At 61.3% G+C, this 16,820-nt stretch overlaps 5 protein-coding genes and 1 pseudogene across 5 annotated transcripts, besides 1 other annotated feature; all 6 read left to right on the plus strand.

Annotated features, from left to right (window-relative positions):
• Nucleotides 1-286: 286 nt before the first annotated feature.
• LMXM_10_0180 (putative leucine-rich repeat protein) lies at nucleotides 287-1,003 on the plus strand (the record flags this gene model as incomplete). The annotated part of the gene is made up of 1 exon (XM_003872805.1): nucleotides 287-1,003. One exon carries the CDS (start codon nucleotides 287-289, stop codon nucleotides 1,001-1,003), a length of 717 nt encoding a protein of 238 aa, XP_003872854.1.
• A 1,224-nt stretch (nucleotides 1,004-2,227) lies between these two features.
• Nucleotides 2,228-2,551, plus strand: LMXM_10_0185 (annotated as a pseudogene).
• Nucleotides 2,228-2,551: a sequence feature.
• A 537-nt stretch (nucleotides 2,552-3,088) lies between these two features.
• Nucleotides 3,089-5,071, plus strand: LMXM_10_0190 (hypothetical protein, unknown function; the record flags this gene model as incomplete). Its single annotated transcript, XM_003872806.1, has 1 exon — nucleotides 3,089-5,071. One exon carries the CDS (start codon nucleotides 3,089-3,091, stop codon nucleotides 5,069-5,071), a length of 1,983 nt encoding a protein of 660 aa, XP_003872855.1.
• An 881-nt stretch (nucleotides 5,072-5,952) lies between these two features.
• On the plus strand, nucleotides 5,953-6,618 carry LMXM_10_0195 (conserved hypothetical protein; the record flags this gene model as incomplete). The annotated part of the gene is made up of 1 exon (XM_003872807.1): nucleotides 5,953-6,618. The coding sequence occupies one exon, from the start codon at nucleotides 5,953-5,955 to the stop codon at nucleotides 6,616-6,618; it is 666 nt and encodes a 221-aa protein (XP_003872856.1).
• A 1,055-nt stretch (nucleotides 6,619-7,673) lies between these two features.
• LMXM_10_0200 (map kinase-like protein) lies at nucleotides 7,674-8,897 on the plus strand (the record flags this gene model as incomplete). Its single annotated transcript, XM_003872808.1, has 1 exon — nucleotides 7,674-8,897. One exon carries the CDS (start codon nucleotides 7,674-7,676, stop codon nucleotides 8,895-8,897), a length of 1,224 nt encoding a protein of 407 aa, XP_003872857.1.
• Nucleotides 8,898-14,734: 5,837 nt separating this feature from the next.
• On the plus strand, nucleotides 14,735-16,159 carry LMXM_10_0210 (putative nucleolar protein; the record flags this gene model as incomplete). The annotated part of the gene is made up of 1 exon (XM_003872809.1): nucleotides 14,735-16,159. One exon carries the CDS (start codon nucleotides 14,735-14,737, stop codon nucleotides 16,157-16,159), a length of 1,425 nt encoding a protein of 474 aa, XP_003872858.1.
• Between the last annotated feature and the right edge of the window lie 661 nt (nucleotides 16,160-16,820).

Consider the following 16,820-nt stretch of genomic DNA (forward strand, 5'->3'; position numbering starts at 1 on the left):
CAGCATCCGTGTCCGATATCCCCCAGCTCACCTTTCCTGTCCTCCCGTGTTCTTGCGCGCACGGGCGTCTCCCTCTGTCCCTCTGTGAGTGCTTCACGGCGTGCTGTCCTAGTATCAGTGAACTGCCCCTTCCACTACACAGCAGCATCGGAGGCGGTAAGCAACGCTGCAAACCGTGGCATCTCACTCTCCGCACACTACTACCCGTCCTTTCTCCCTCCTATCATCCATGTTGAGCAACACGCGAGCGAATCGCTCCCCATGCATACGGCGCGATAAACACTCCATGGCCATGGTGCAGACGACATACCCCCAGTGCTTGTCGCTGGTGAAAGCGGACACCGCCGAGGTGGAGTTGCAGCAGGTACTGGAGGACGGTGCCAACACACTCTACTTTAGCCACCACTTCAACTATACCGATGTACCGCCTGGTATCGCTGCGCTGCGCGAGCAACTGGAGGTTCTTCATATAGATAACAACTACCGCTTCACAACCATCTCCCCCCGCCTGACGGCGTTGACGAACCTGCGCTGGCTGAACGCGAGCTACTGCTCACTCCGCAGCGTGGACTCCTCGATCAGCCGCCTGTCAAAGCTGGAGCGGCTGACGCTGAACAACAATATGCTGACCTGGCTGCCGCTCGATTTCTGGCAGCTAAAGGCGCTGGAGGAGCTGCACATGGACAACAACCATCTCCATGTGCTGCCCGGGTGCCTCCTCTTCCTTCCTCGCCTTCGTGTTTTAACACTGGAGAACAACCCTCTCTACACGCATGAGGGGGTTGATGGGGCGGCTGCAGCAACGTACATTCCGGCGCAGCGCAGCGTGGACTGCAGCGCATGCTGCATCCTGTCCCGCAACTACAAGGTCTTTGTCACCTTCCACAGGATCGCGGGCTATCGCGACGTCCCGTTTGTGCACTTTGTGTGCTCCGACGAGTGTGCCGTGCACATGCGCACGCGCCTGGAGGCGTATGACCGAGCCCACCTCAACCAGCAGTGAGTCGTGCGCGGTGTGCGTCTTATGTGACTGGCGCAGGCGGGAGAGGTGGGGTCTGTGTTAGTGTTTTGGGGTGGGGGAGTGTGGCAGTGTGTTAGCATCGTCACATGTTTTTCTTCGGTACTCCCTCTGTCAGGATTCGTGGACTCTGCATGCACGCGCCGTTGCCCTCCCTCCCAGCTCGTTCACCCCTCCCCCCATCACTCCTCTCCGGTGCGTTGTTGTGTGTGCTCTCTCTTCTCCCTTTACTGCTGTCGCTCGTTTTCTCGTTGTTCTCTCGCTTCCGAACTCCTCTGTGCCCCTCCAAGGCTCACCTCCTCCCCCTCTCCGTCTTTGTCTTTGCGTGCGCGTGTGTGGCTGTGGCGGTGTGCGCTCTCGCTACGCCTGCCTTCCACCGTGCAGCCGTGGCATTGCCGCCCACCCATCGCGCCCCGCAGCCATCTCTTTTCTCTGCGTTTTCTCTGGAACGTTCGATGTGTAGGCCTTGCAGGAGGAGGTGTGGGAATGCAGGCATATGTTTTCTGATCTCCGTGTATAGTTCTGCCACTCGTCGGATGGTCGCGTCATGGACGATGTGGCGAGTTACGCGTGCATGCTTGTGTAGGCGGCCAAGGTGCCCCTCGATGTTTATCTATCTCACGCCTCTCCTTCCTCTCTCTTCTCCGACGCGTTTCGCATACGCGCTTCCTTTTCATCTTTGCCTTATCTTCTCTTTCCCACTGGCACCGAGACGCGTCCCGCCCCCTCTCCTCGTGTGCGTGTGCCCCCCGCCCCCTCTCCCCCCGCCTCGCTGCCACAAGTTGACGTCTGTTCTCGTGTACTCTTTTCTGTTTTCCCCCTCTCCTGTGCGTCGTCTTCTCCGTCTCGCACACGCGTGCCGTCCCTCGCTGCCTCTGGCCCCTCCTCTCGTCCTTTGGGGAGGGGGGCAGGTCCGCACAATTTCGATCGGCCCTCCACCCCACCCCACCACCACCACCACATTCGACATGAGCGGAGGCGATCACACGGACAGCGGGACGGACGGACGGACAGAGGCATTATTCTCTGGAGCGCGGCTCGTAGAAGCGCACGATGTGCACCTTGTGAAGCGTCGGAGAACATAGAGCGAAGACGGCAGAAGGTGGGACAGACACGGGCGACTACCGAGAGCCTGGATGAGGGTCACGACTGCACGCACACAGAGAGAGTGAGTGGGGAAGAAGAGGGGGGTGGGGGAGGGGGGTATGTATGATGCCCGGTGTAGATCAGACCCTTGTAAACCATCGCCCAACGCGCATCCATCCGCCTGTCCCTTGGACAGAGATTTGGTTCGCCTCACTCCTCCTTTTCCTTATGTTGTTGTTTCTCTGTCTTTCCCCAGGCTCCTGTTTCTCGTGGTCGTTTGGGGTGACGCACCACTTGAGGTGGTGCGACCGCCTCTTTGGTGTGCAGTGGTGTCACCATGAAGCATTTGCAGCACTGACCACACGTTCGCCTCTTCTCCCTCCACCCCCCCCCTCCCCACACACACCGCCGAGAGCGCACGTACGCGAGGACACTCGTAGGGGGTGATGTGAAACATACGGAACGCACGAAGAAGGGATCTGCATGGTCACGCTAAGTGTGACTAGGCCTGTGGTGGTTGTGCCGGAACGCCCCTGCGGCGCTAGATCGCGTGTCCCTCTCCCTTTTGAGTAGAGGGTATAGGACGTGGTTGCGGGGATGTCGTGCGCATAAGGTTCGCGCAAGGCCAAGCCAGCAGTTGCGGTGGGCTCTTATGCATACCGCAGCGCTCCACCGCCACCCAGGCTTGGGCGAACTCTAGGTGCCCTCACTCCTTTATTATTCACCGGTGTTCCTGCATCTGGCTTTCTTCCGCTGTCGTTCTCTCGTTGGGCTGCTGTGCCTGCATGGCGTCCTGGCTTCCCTTGCAAGAGGAGGGACTCGGTGCCCCTCCTCCTCATCCTCCCATCCGTCATGCCTGCACCCGTTTCCTGCCGCTCCCCCTTCTCTTCACTTGTCATCTTTTCTCATCTTTGTCGCCCCGCGCAGGTAGCGGTGCAGCAGCGCCACACCTGTTGTCGTTTCTTCCCTCTCCATCGCGTCCACATGAGCGCCCCTCTCACGGAGCACAACCTCTTCAGTGCCCTCCGCGAGTACACCTCGAGGCTGGAGGTGCAGTACATGATCGAGGAGGAGGTGAAGAAGTTCCAGGAGAAGGTGCTGCCGCGAGTCTTGTCTGAGGCCTTGACGACGGCGTCTCATGCAGCAGCAGCGGCGGAATCAACCGCAGGCGGCGATGCAGCAGGAGCAACGAGTCGAAACGCCTCCTCGTCACCGCCATTCAATACCGAGGCGCCGTCGCACGCCACCGCCACCCCAAACTCCGAGTGGGTTCGAACGTTCCTCAAGGCACATGTCGATGACGTGCTCAGCCGCCAGCTGCCCCCCATGATTGTGCGTGAGGTGCAGCAACAGCTGCGCAATGCAAATGGGGGTGGACTGGCTGCATCTTCGTCATCTGGCTCTCCGCCGGGCGGCGAGTCGTCGGTACCGCCAGCGGCTGCTCGAGCACGTGCAGGCTTGCCGCCGCTCCCGCCTTCTCCGCATCCCTCACGGTCACCACCGCGTGAAACGACCCCCGTGCCGGCAGCGAGGAGTACACCTGAGCATCGGGGGGACGGCAACAGAGACGTAGCCCTGCTCGCCCCTGCCGCCGATGACGAGGGTCGCCGGCAGCGCAAACAGATCCTCAACGCCATCGCGGATATTGAGCATCAACTACAAGACGTGCAGCGGGAGCTCAACGAGGTGGTGCACCAGCAGCGGCTGTCCCGGTGCCGCTTCGAATACCTCTGCGAGACACTCCAGGGCACGGGCTTGTCTCCAGCTGCGGAGAGCACGCCGTCGTCGCTGTGCGTGGCACTGGAGCAGGCGCTGGATAATCGAAAGGCGGACGTCGTGCGAGCGCGTCTCGCAGCCATTCTGCAGGGTCTGCTGCCACCGCCGACCGAGCCGCACTCTGGGAGGGGAGCGGCGATCCACAATGAGGCTGCCCTAACACCCGGTAACTCGTCATCGCTGGCGCCGCAGGACGGCCGGCTGTTGTCTGCCTCTCTCGCCTCCGCTAAGTCCTACGCCGTGCCGAGTTCCGGCCACAACACCCCGCCGCAGCTGCCGGATCGCTCCCCTTCATGCCTGCGCGGTGACGTGCAGTCCCCACCTCTCGTCCCCAGTGGTGCCGTCGAAGCACCGACGCCGCTGCCCCGAAACTCGTCGCGAATGGCTCCTGTAAACTCGGCCCCCGCGTCTGCGCGCAGCCTAACAGACGCCCGTCACGGCGATGCGTCAGGTGCTGCTGCTGCTCTATCGAAGGCGCACCGCTCCATCACGACACGCGGTACCGCAGCGTCAGCCGCAACCACCAAAGCCGTCTCTCTACCGCCGCCGCCGTCGGCGTTGGTGACGACCGATGAGACAGCCCCACCCCCTCTACCTGTACTCCGTCAGCAGTCTCATGCTCGACCCGATGCGGGTGGGGCAGTCTCGCGGCCGGCGCCTCTGCCACAGGTTTGTGTTGACCCGAGCATGCGGGAGAGGGCTGGCAGGGACACGCACGCAACGGCCTCGATGGGAATGGCGGACGGTTCTGCCACGGCCGCGACCACCACTGTCCCTCCTGCGAACTGCACGGACCCTTCCAACGCTTGTCTCCGCAGCGCTCTATACCACAGCATCCCATCCTCCTCCATCAACTCTATCGCCTCGTCGAGGGAGGCCGCCGCTGCTGGCGGGACGCCCCGCGCGGTGGTGCTGGGTATCAACGCTATGGATATCCTCCCTGGCGTGCTACCCGGCGCACTGAGCCGACAAGGGGCAGTGCGCGTGGAGTCTGTTACCCCGCTGCAGTTGGCGGAGCGCGCCGGCTTGTGTCGCGGTGATGTTCTACTTTCGGTGGCGAATCGCCCCGTCGGCAGCTGTGAGCAGCTGCGGGCTGCGCTAACAGCCGTGCGGGCGACGCAGCCGTCGGTGGCACTGGAGGTCTACCGGCACGCAACTCAAGAGATTGTCTTCTTCACTCTGCAGCTGTAGAGCGTCAGGTGCATACGTGCGCATGCCCACTCTGGTGTATACGTGTGCGTGCGTGGTCGCCCATCTGTTCACCAGTCCAGTACTGCAGCCGCCGCTGGCAGGCGATGGAAGGCGAGCGGAGACGCTGGGACCAGCTCGTTTCCTTGCTCACATTGACATGCATCAGGCCGTACTTCCACGGCATCCGCCGGCCCCCCCCCTCTTCCTCCTCGGCATCCTTCCTCCACGCGAGCGCACAAGCACTGACATGTGTACGTGTGTGAGTGCACCGCATAGATGGCGTCCAGCGCAAAGTAGCTTCGCCATTCCCCTCCCCCACCGGGAGCGTCACATCCTCCAGCGCCGCCGCAACACCGACGCACGCAAGAGCACGCACACGCACACATCTATACGCGAAACACCGCCACATAACGGCAGCGCGAACGGTGAACCTGACTCGTGCGATCCGCCAGTATATGGAGGCGAGGCGGCACAGGCGATGAACCATCCGCGTTACCAGACACGGTAGTCTCTCCGTCTCTATGGTCAAACAACTGAGGTTGTTGCACCTCCCATCATTACACCCCCGCATCACTGCTCCCGCCGTTGTTCTCTCTCTGCTGCTGTGCTTGCCACCCCTTCCCATCCTCCTCGCTTCTCCTCCTCTCTCCGTTTGCTGCGCTGCGATGCAGTGCGTCCTTCCTCCTCCCTCTTCGTTATTCTTCGGGCTGTGACCCTCTTCTGCTGGTGTACACGCGTGTGACGTCGCCGCCATTGCCGTCATCCCTTCATTGTGAGCCGGCGCTCTCTCTCTCTCTCTCAGTCTTCCTCGTAAGGGCGGGCGTTGCCGTGCAGGCCTGTATGTGTTGCGTTGCCCGTGTTGGCCTCCCACTCTCTGTACGATGCCAGCCAAGAAGAAAGAGGTGAAGGTAGACGAGCCACTCTTCGTGGACGAGGAGGGCAGCTACGTGCACGAAGCAGAAGGCGCCAGGTACAAGGGCGGAATACGTCGTTATACGCCCCCAGGAGGCACCGACGCTGCCGGCGCTGCCGCGCCGCCGGCTAAAAATAGCCGCTCCAGGTCTACCTCGCCAGCAGGCAAGGGAGGGGCAGCACCGCCGCAGTCTGCGGCTGCCGGCGCGGCGGCCAGCACGACAGCGGGCAGTGACGCGCTGGTGTTTCGCCACGGCCGCGGCGTGTATACGTGCCCGTCCTTCACGTATGCAGGTGACTGGGTCGAGGATGAGATGCACGGCAATGGCCAACTCGCCTTCATCGAGTCCGGCAACATCTACGAAGGCGAGTTTTCCCACGGCTGCTTTTCTGGACAGGGTACGTACCTGTGGCGCAGCGGGGCGGTGTACAGTGGGCAGTGGCGGTCGAACCGCATGCACGGCGAGGGCATCTACACGGACGTCCAGGGGCACGTATGGAAGGGGCGGTACTACAACGGCACAGGGCCGGGGCTCATTCGCCTGTACCCCACCCTGGAGCGTGTAGGTGACGTTGGTGTGTCCTTGACGGGCGAAGTGCCGACTGGGCAAAGGCAGCGCGAGGGATATGATTGAGCGACTGTCCACGTGCATGTGTGTGTGCAGCTCCCTTTGTGGTTCTCTCTTACGCACCTTCTCTCTCTCTGCTCGGTGGCAGGCGAGGACGATGTATAGTACGTTACTGGCTGGAGGCATGCGCTCATCCACACATCCACCCATCCACACACACACACACACAACCACCAACCCAAACGAACAAAGACCAGGAACAACGCGAAGTAGGCGGCGGAACCCAGTGAAACCGACTCGCGGAGGCTCTCCCAGGTTTTTACATCTGTGCGCATCACCTCCCCACATTCATCCGCAAGCCGCCATCTGCCCACCCGCACCTGCGCACACGCACGCGTATGTTGTTTGTGGTACCCCCCTCCCTCCCCTGTCTCTACGGGTCCCTCTCACGGACACGTGCACGCGTCTCCCCGACGCTAAAGGAGCGAGGGAGAGGAACGAATCTTGTCGAGGGCACGAGGAACCGCCCGCCAGCCTCGGCGTCTTTCTCTATGCGCCCCTCCCTCTCACCAACGCGCACGCCCGCGCGGATGCTGGGCAACTGGTTGCCCATCGACCCTCCAACGTGTGCCTCCCTCTCTTCCTTCGCCCTCTCTGCCCGCTTCCACCCCCGCAGGTGCAACCAGCACACTCCCCACAGGGTCTCTCTCCCCTTCCCCCCTTCTCCTCCACGCACGTCGAAAAGCGCCGCGCACACCATTCACCGCTGCACCAAGAGCACGCACACGGCAAAACGAAAGTAAAGGGTATAGCACAAGGCTACAGGAGCAGCGCCTTCCATACCTCTGCGTCACAGCAACGACCGACCTCCCCACACCCGAGCCCCCTACTCGTTGACCAATCCACATTAGGGTAGCCGTTGACCTGCGTAGCAGTTCGTTCGTGTTCACTTGGGCGCTCCTCTTTCAATCCCCTGTCTCTGCAACTGCGCGCATTGGCGCAGGTTGCAGTCGTCTTTCTCCGGAGCTTGCCGCCCCGCACCCACTCGTCCTACACCCACCCCCTTCATCTCAACACCACCCCATCTGTTGTTGTTGTTCCGTCTACCCCCAGAAACGAGGATGCAGGCCAAGGGCGAAGCCGCAATGCGCGACTTGATCGCTGAGCTGCACGCGATGCAGTCCCCCTACACGGTGCAGCGCTTCATCAGCAGCGGCAGCTACGGCGCGGTGTGCGCCGGTGTCGATAGCGAGGGCATTCCGGTCGCCATCAAGCGCGTATTCAACACCGTCTCGGATGGCCGCACGGTCAACATTCTGTCGGACTCGTTCCTCTGCAAGCGCGTGCTACGCGAGATTCGCTTGCTCAACCACTTTCACCACCCGAACATCCTAGGCTTGCGTGACATCTTCGTGCACTTCGAGGAGCCGGCGATGCACAAGCTGTACCTCGTGACGGAGCTGATGCGGACGGACCTGGCGCAGGTGATCCACGATCAGCGCATTGTCATCTCGCCACAGCACATTCAGTATTTCATGTACCACATCCTGCTTGGCCTGCACGTGCTGCACGAAGCCGGCGTCGTTCACCGCGACCTGCACCCCGGCAACATCCTGCTAGCAGACAACAACGACATCACCATCTGTGACTTCAACCTCGCGCGCGAGGACACGGCGGATGCGAACAAGACGCACTACGTGACGCACCGCTGGTACCGTGCGCCGGAGCTGGTCATGCAGTTCAAGGGCTTCACGAAGCTGGTGGACATGTGGTCGGCGGGCTGCGTTATGGCGGAGATGTTCAATCGAAAGGCGCTTTTTCGCGGCTCCACTTTCTACAACCAGCTAAACAAGATCGTGGAGGTGGTCGGCACACCCAAGATAGAGGACGTGGTCATGTTCAGCTCACCCAGCGCCCGCGATTACCTGCGCAACTCGCTGTCAAACGTGCCTGCCCGGGCGTGGACGGCTGTTGTGCCCACGGCCGACCCGGTCGCGCTTGACCTCATCGCGAAGATGCTCGAGTTTAACCCTCAAAGGCGCATCAACACGGAGCAGGCGCTCCGCCACCCGTACTTCGAGTCGCTCTTCGACCCGCTGGACCTCACGGAGGGGCTGAGCGAGCGCTTCCATCTCGACGAGTCCGTGACGGATGTGGGGGACATGCACAAGATGTTTAATGCCGAGGTGGTGCGCTTCAACGACCTGCGAGAGAGACGCGAGGAGGTGGCCCGCGAGCGTGCCATGGCGGCGCAGCAACAGGGCGAACAGGTGCTCGGTACCGACCACATGCCTCGAACGCACAGCCTCATGGAGTTAGCAGGTAGCGTGCCGGCCCCGTCGTGATCGAGCCTCTCCGCAGCCAGCGAAGAAGGAACGCGCGCACGCCTGCGTGTGCTTGTGCGAGCGCGTGTACACGTGCAGGGTGCCGGGAAACAAAGGTCGATCTTGTCTTCAGCGGGGAGCCGGGAGACGGCGAAAGAGGCTGTGGCGTGGCCGCACAACAAAGGACTCAGCCAGCGAGGAATGAGTTCGGGTCAACGTGGGAGGAAAAGCGAGAGGGACACACGGCAGCGGAACGAGTCACCGGCGGAAGAAAAAAAAACGGAGAGTGAAATCGAGTGCACACTCCCGTGCGATGTGTGCGTAAACGTTTCGTGGCAGCACGTGGGCGTGGATGTGTCGGCGCGCGAGTGGACAGATGAGCAGCATGGGCGCCCCAGGGCGTGTGGATCACGCTGTGCAGCCCACGCCTGACTTTCACACGGGAGGGAAGGCAAAGCACAAAGCGGTAGACGGGGAAGGAACAGGCTCCATTGTACGCCATCAGAGAGGTGCGGTGACGTGCGTCGACCTGCCTTCTTTCTCCCTTTCTAGTCTGATCCCCTTCTCGCTCGTCACCACCACCGCCACCCCTCAAAAAAAAATTGAGTTGTCTTTTGCGGTCGATCTCGGGCAGCCGTAGACGAGAAAATCCGATGCATCTCGTCGTCCTCCTCCTCTCTTGTTGCTGTCCCCTTCATCTCCCTCTGTCGGTCTCTCTCCTTCTCTCCCAATGGTATTACTCCTCTGGTAGCTGCCCTAGGTGGCTCGCCGGCTGCGAAGCTCGGCATCGTCACAGCAGCCAAACCCGAAGGCGGAGCGAAAGACGGAAGGAAGCCAACGCTTTGCCTGCCCGTGAGATGTGTGTGTGTGCGCGCGTGTGTTGACTGCGTCACGCGCGCATCGGGATCTTTTTTCTCTGTCGCTCTGCCGCTGCTCTCGAAATGCTTCGCCTCGTTATCTGTTCTACGAGAGATCGCCGCCCCCCTCCCTCCCTTCCTCTACCGGCCTGTATCTTCGCGCACATGCACGTGAAAACGTAACAAAAAAACAATCAGCTGATGTATCTCTGTGTGTGTGTAAGGGTGTCTCCGTGTCCGTGTCCGTCTGGCTGCTTGCTTCCCACCGTCACCCACGCCCACGCCCACACCCACACCCACTTTTGCATCCTCCATCCCATCCCATCTTTGCCGCACCTTCGCTTCAATATCGGCACTTACGGTTCTCTTTTTTGGGTTTTCGTTCTTTCTGTTGTGTGCGTGTCTCTGGCGGGTCCCCTCTCCTTCTTCCGACTTCCTCTCACGCCCCTCTGCGCCGCCGTCCCGCTTCGCTGTCGCCCCCCCCCCCCACGCGGCGTTTTTCGCCTGTGGACCGGCGCGCCGGCGCTTTTCTCCGCGGCGAAACAAAAAAGATGAAAAACGAAAAAAAAACGGACAAAAAAACGCGTCTTTGTTTTCGTCTTTTTTTGGTCGACTCGTGACACTTCGCCCGCCCCTCCCCCTCCTCACATACACACACACGCGCGCGCAACAGAGAAGTCTCACGGACACACACCTGCTTTGAGCCGTCTGCGACTTGCTGTGCACATGCGCTCAGTTCTTCCCCCCCCCTCCGCTCCCTCACGCGAATGTTGTTGCTCTTTCTTTTATATATCTATGCTTCTGACAACACACGAGTGCGCATATGTGTGCGTGTGGCTCTTTAGTTCTCACGTGTGCTTTTTCCTCTGTCATTGTTGTGTAGCGCTTGAGTGTCTGGCTTCCCCTCACCTGCCTTCAGGTCTCCCCCATCTCATCCCTTTCCCTTTCCCTTTCCCTTTTCCTCTCCATCTAGCTGATCTTATCTCGATATCCAGTGCTCCCAGATGCGCTCGAGAAATACAGGCTAAACTCAAAGACGTCTGGACTACTTGGCCGCCGTGTTCTCCCCTCATGTTTTTCCTGTGTGTGTTTCCGTAGTGTCTCTCTTCCCCTCTCTCCCTATCGGCGCTTTTCCTCTGGTTGAACATCCCTGCAGGCAAGACAACAGCAACGAGAAGCTCACACGTCAGCACGCGCTCGGGGGTGCACCGGCGCGATGCAGTGTGCGCGCTTGAGTACAGGCATTGTGCGTTATGTAGGGTATTAGTTAGCATCTGCTCGTCCAGATGTGGGCATCCTAGTCGTCAGACGCGGCAGCGGTAGAAAACAGGAGGAAGATGCCCTCCCCCTCCCTGTATTTGGCTGCCGCGTGCCGTCAAGCTACGCATAGCGCTGGATACGTATCGCGCACACGCGCTCTCTCGCACCGCTACACGCTTCGTCACCTCCCCCTTTTATCGGCACGCGCACGTACGTGCGCGCATCGTGTGCAACGAGCAGAACTTTTCGGGCAGTTGTGCGTGTGCAGGGTGGAGGGTAGCGGGGAGTTCTCCCGCCCCCACCCCCTCCCACTCTTTTCTCTTCGAGATGCGCCGTGCGTGTCTCCGTGCACGGTGCCTCGGCTTTTGTGTCCGTTGATGTGATCTATGACCATCGTCCATCCTGTGCCCGGCCTTCTCACTTTCCCACCACTCACCGCCTTCACGTTCTTCGACAACAACAAAGGAAAGACGAAGACGCCAGCGTCCGCTGCGCCTGCGCCTCTCACCACCAAAGAGGAGGACCTCGGCGATTGGGAAAGGCCCGCGAGCGCCGACCCGCTCGATATGGGCTGGGTTCCGCTGCACAAGGACGAGGCCTATCCAGCTGCGGCAGCCGACCTCGCACAGCCTCGAGCACGGTGCCTCCAGAGGTGACTGTCAACGGCATCGGCTGCCAGTGTGCATGACCGATGAGTAGCACCCCAGGCGCTATAAAAATGACTGGCACGCTTCCATGGCAGTGAGGTGGCCCCCTTTGCCAAAGGCCCAGAGACGGGCTACCTGTACCAACCGGAGCGCAGCGCGCGCGCAGGCCGGCAAGCCCTTCTCGCAGCCCAGTGAAGAGGGCGGGGGTGCGCAAGTTCGCGGTCGCGCGGTCAAGGTTATCGCACGACTGGAGGTCTCGGTGGTTTGTGCCGAGCCCCGCGGATGACGGCACCTGCTGCTACACAGACAAGGCGGCGGTCACAGCCGGGACCGGAGAAGAAGGGCGGCGACACGAAGAGCTACAATGCCGATGCGGAACCAGACAGGGAACCATTGGAGGCAAAGCGGGTCCAAGGGCTTCGCTCCAGTCGACAAGTGCAGTCACGTCCTGACTCCACCGTACATCTCGAGCTTACCGCCCGTCGTTCTCTAGCGCGTGCGACAGGACCACAGGCATCGTCATCTTCTAGTCCAAGGAAGGTGAGAAGGAGCTGCAGCCCGTCCTCCAGTGCGTCACCATCGAGGAACACAGTGCTTGCATCACGGAGCTGGAGATCCATCGCCACCCCGCGGACGGTCCGGGCCGACTACTCGTCCGCCGCTACCACCTCTACTGCGCCGGTCAGGGCACATGCGAAGGAAACGAAGAGGTGCGAAGAGGTTTCATGGTGATGCGGTGGCACAGAAGCGCTGGTTGACGGCGGTCGCTGGTTGCCGCAGTGCGCGCTCCTCTTACCCTCAATCCCCGTAGTGCTTGACACGTTCAGCGGGTGCGTGGCAGCTGCGGCACCTGCTACTCACGCATTGATGCCCGTCATGAGCACCAGTAGGTGAAAAAGGGCGGAGCGGGGCGGGGTGAGGCGACAACGGACACTCGGGAAAAGGTGAAGGCAAACACGGCGCCAGAGGCAGAGGACTCAGTCCCTTCATGCGCCCCTTTGCGTAAGTGGATGCATGTATCTGTGCGTGCGTCCTTCGCTGTACTGGGCCTTCTGTGTGTTGAGCTTCGTGCCACACTGCCATGGACTCTCTCGCGCGTTTGCACGCGTATCTACGGTGTCGTCTGTTGTATGGTTCCCACTGCTTCGCGTCTAGCTCGACGCGTACGCTGGTCGAGAGGGAGGAGGAGGAGGGGAAGCTTGCCCAGGCGCGTGGGGCAGGCACGGGGGCACCAAAAAAAAACAAGGGAAGACAAGCTGTCAAGGCCCATGCCCACTCGCATGCACCCCTCCTCCCTCCTCCTGCCGGTCATCCCGCACAATCCCCGCCGCTGCGCGCACACGCACATACGCAATGGTGGGTTGCAGCGAACACGCAAAGCGAAAAGGACGGCGTCACATCAGGTGAGGTTTGGAGGTGGATGCCGGAGAGCCCCGGGTGCACGCCAAATGCCACCCGCGGACACCCTTATCGGCCCCCGTTATATGACTCCTTTGTCCTGCCAGGCGTCTCTGCGCCTCATCATGATGACATCGGGACACCGCTCAGTGCGTGGCGGTGCCAAAGAGCCCAGCACACCCGCTCGCTGTGTGGGGAAGCCAAGGCAGCCGTTCTCCTCCCCCTCCCCCCCGCCGCCGCCGCCGCCGTCGCTATCTCTGCCGATGCCGAGCCACTTCCGGTGGTGGAGGGTGCAAGCACCTACGACATGGGGAAGTGAGAGCGATGTGTGGCTGCTGACGTCGGCGGCCAGGTCCTGGGCGGCGTGGCATCGGAGCGAGCTGAGTCCGTGAACACGTCTGTGCCATCCACACGATGGGCGGGAGAGTGTCCGCGTGACTCGAGCGTGTCTTGCCCCCGGCCCTCGCACCACCCACTGGCGTGGGGAGCCTGAGTGCCACCCGGAGAGGTGCACGAGGTGGCGACCGGCACAGTGCGAGCGGCTGTGAGGCGACCTGCAGAGCAGGTGGTCGGTGGAGCTCGAGGCGGGGGCCGTGCTCTCAGCTGACTGGGGCGGCGCATCGGCGGCAACGCGTGTGTCCACGGCGGGTTTGCACGACGCGATGGGGCCTGCGACGGGCCGGGGCGTAGAGCGGAGTTGGACCTCATGTGGTCTGGCAGGAGGAACACGTCGGAGAGAGACAAGGTGTCTGTCTCTGTTTCGAATAACCCCGCCATCTTCGCCTTCTGTCGGATGCGCTCTCCTCGTCCCTGGACTCTTGCCGACGTCCCTCTCCCACTCCGTTGTGCGACGCTTGCCCCAACCCCTGTTGCCCACTGGCCGGTTCGCCTTGTCCTCCCGCTTTTTCGTGTTGTGTTGTTGTTTGGTCTGCCCTCGCTCCTCTTCCCCCATTGGCCTCGCTGCTATCAGCTGTGTGCGTGTGTGTTCGGTGCATGGGTTGTGGGAAGACAATGTGCGGCACCTGGGAGAGGCAGTGTCCAGTCCCCCCCCCCTGGTCCTCTTCGGCCCACGCCTCACTCCCGCTGTCTTTCATGGTTCTCCAACCGTCCCACGCGCAGGCCGACCTGCATGCACGCAAGAGGCTGTGCTGGACGCGGTGGTGACCCGCGGATGCAGCGCACAGGCAACGCAGGAAAAAAAACGACAAGAACGAAAGTGTAAGTGGCCACCGCTGCGACTTTTCTGCTGTGAGGATCGACTGCGGCTGTAGCATGCTCTCTCTCTAGCCTCCACCTGGCACACTGCTGAAGGGCATGTGTACACCTGCGGGCGGTGTTGGAGGAGGAGGGGAGGGGTCAACGTATGCTGTACCGCCCTTCGCCCCTTGCTCTTCATCTCCCTCCCTCACGAACTTCTCTGCGGGAACGCCTCTCCCTCCCCATCCCCACCCCCTCTCCCCCTCTCCCTCGCGCACACGGCGGCACAACGTTGTTTGGACCCCACCCCCACATGCACAATCCCTGCCGCGCATGTGACACGAACGCAAGCGCACAGTAAGAATACGCATACTACTCAAGGATTGCCTACGCGTCGTTGCATCGCACGAGGCGCTCGATCACGGTTCTCCTGCCCACTGGCCACCTCCCCCTCGTAGTTCATAAAAAACGCTTTCAACAACGCTCGCGCGAGTCGACCATGTCCAGAACGCTGTACACGCTGTACGAGGCGCCGACAGGCTACGCCATCTTCAAGGTTCGCACGACCGAGGAAATCGGCGCCGAGGACGTCGCGCTACAGAAGGAGCTGCAGAGCTTCAGCACCTTTTCGCCGTGGGTGAAGCTCGTGTCTTTTGCGCCCTTCGAGTCGCCTGAGAACGCGCTCGAGGACGCGGTTTGCATCTCGGAGAACCTGATCAGCACGTTCCTCAACAACTTCCTCACCGCCGCCTTCGCGAAGAAGGTCGCCAAGAGCGAGGCGAACTGGGAGCTCGGCGTGCAGGACCCGAAACTTGGCAGCGCCATTCACGACGAGCTCAATATCCCGGTCTTGTGCAACGAGACTGTAGCCGAGATTAGCCGCTGCATCCGTCTCCACGCTGAGAAGCTGCTGCCGGAGCACAACGTGGGCGATGTGCCACGCGCGCAGTGCGGTCTCGGTCATGCGTTCTCGCGTAACAAGGTCAAGTTTAACGTGCATCGCAGCGATAACATGATCATTCAGGCCTCGGCGCTGATGGAGCATATGGACAAGGGTGTGAACCTGCTGGGCATGCGGGTGAAGGAGTGGTATGGCTGGCACTTCCCCGAGCTGGCCAAGGAGGTGCCGGAGCCGCTCAAGTACGCCAATGTGGCGTTGCTCATCGGTAACCGCAACTCACTGGAGGAGGCGCCGGAGGAGGATGTGAAAGCGCAGCTTGGCGACATCCTCGAGGGTGACGAGGCGCTCGCGGCGCGCGTGTACGAGAAGGCGGTGACGTCGATGGGCGGCGACATGGCGGAGGTGGACTGGGACTGCATCCGCACCTTTGCGAAGCGTGTCGCATCGCTGGGGCAGTATCGTGTTGCCCTGGCGCAGTACCTCGTGGACAAGATGATGCTGGTGGCCCCGAACCTGACGCAGCTGATGGGGCAGACCATTGGCGCGAAGCTCATCTCCAAGGCCGGCTCTCTCACAAACCTCGCCAAGTCCCCTGCCAGCACGATCCAGATCCTGGGTGCCGAGAAGGCGCTGTTCCGCGCTCTCAAGAAGAAGAAGGGCAACACACCCAAGTACGGCCTCATCTTCCACTCGTCTTTTATCCAGCGTGCGGCGAAGGAGAACCGTGGCAAGATCTCGCGCTACCTCGCCAACAAGGCCGCGCTTGCATGCCGCATTGACTGCTTCATGGACGCTCCGCCGACAGTCTTTGGTGAGAAGTTGCGCGAGCAGGTCGAGGCTCGCCTGAACTTCTTTGACACTGGTAACAAGCCCCCGAGCAACAAGGCCGCGATGGCTGAGGCGCTGGAGCAGTACCAACGCATCCTCCGTAAGCGGGACCGCAAGCAGGCGGACGAGGACGCCGAGGAGACTCCAAAGAGGAAGAAGAGCCGCAAGGTCGTGGCCGCCTCTGAGTCCGAGTAAGGTAGCGCAGCGCGCACGGGAGCGGAAAAGTGATACCCCCCCCCTGCAGTGGGGCCCTCTCGCCCCCGTCGTTAGCTCTCGTGCTGCCATACGTGTGTGCATGCGTGTGTGTTGTAGTGCTTGTGTTTTGTTTTTCATGCTAAGTCAACTTCCGTCAGCGCGGGTGTCCTTGAGATGTACCCACGCACAGGCGCACGGCGATCGCGGGCCTGGAGATGTTTGCGCAGGCACCGCGTGTGCATGGCTGACGTGCAAGGACGACAACGGTAACTAAAATACAGCTCAGCGATGAAGAGACGGTTAAAGGAACGGGGAAGCGCCGCCTCCCCCCCCCCCCACCCCACCCCACCTTCTCTCCACCACGACGCGTCTGTGTGTGCGTGTGTGTGCATGCCTGTGTGCGGTAGCTGCACACGCGCACACACTCCGTCGGGCGCCGCCATCCTTCCCGTTCTCTCTTGTCTCCGTTTCTGGCAGTTCGGCATTAAAACAAAAAGAAAACCAGAGACACTCCAGACAGCCTCCCTCCTCCCTCCCCCCGCCACCCCGCCAGCTCCCAGCGGAGGAGGAGGGAGGGGGAAGGGGAAGTGCAGCAAGTGTGTTGCGCGTCTTCTCTCTCCTCTTCCTTGCTGAGTGAATTTATGTGACAGCCGGCCTCTGC

Source organism: Leishmania mexicana, chromosome 10 (assembly GCF_000234665.1).
Source record: "Leishmania mexicana MHOM/GT/2001/U1103 complete genome, chromosome 10".
NCBI classification, from domain to species: domain Eukaryota; phylum Euglenozoa; class Kinetoplastea; order Trypanosomatida; family Trypanosomatidae; genus Leishmania; species Leishmania mexicana.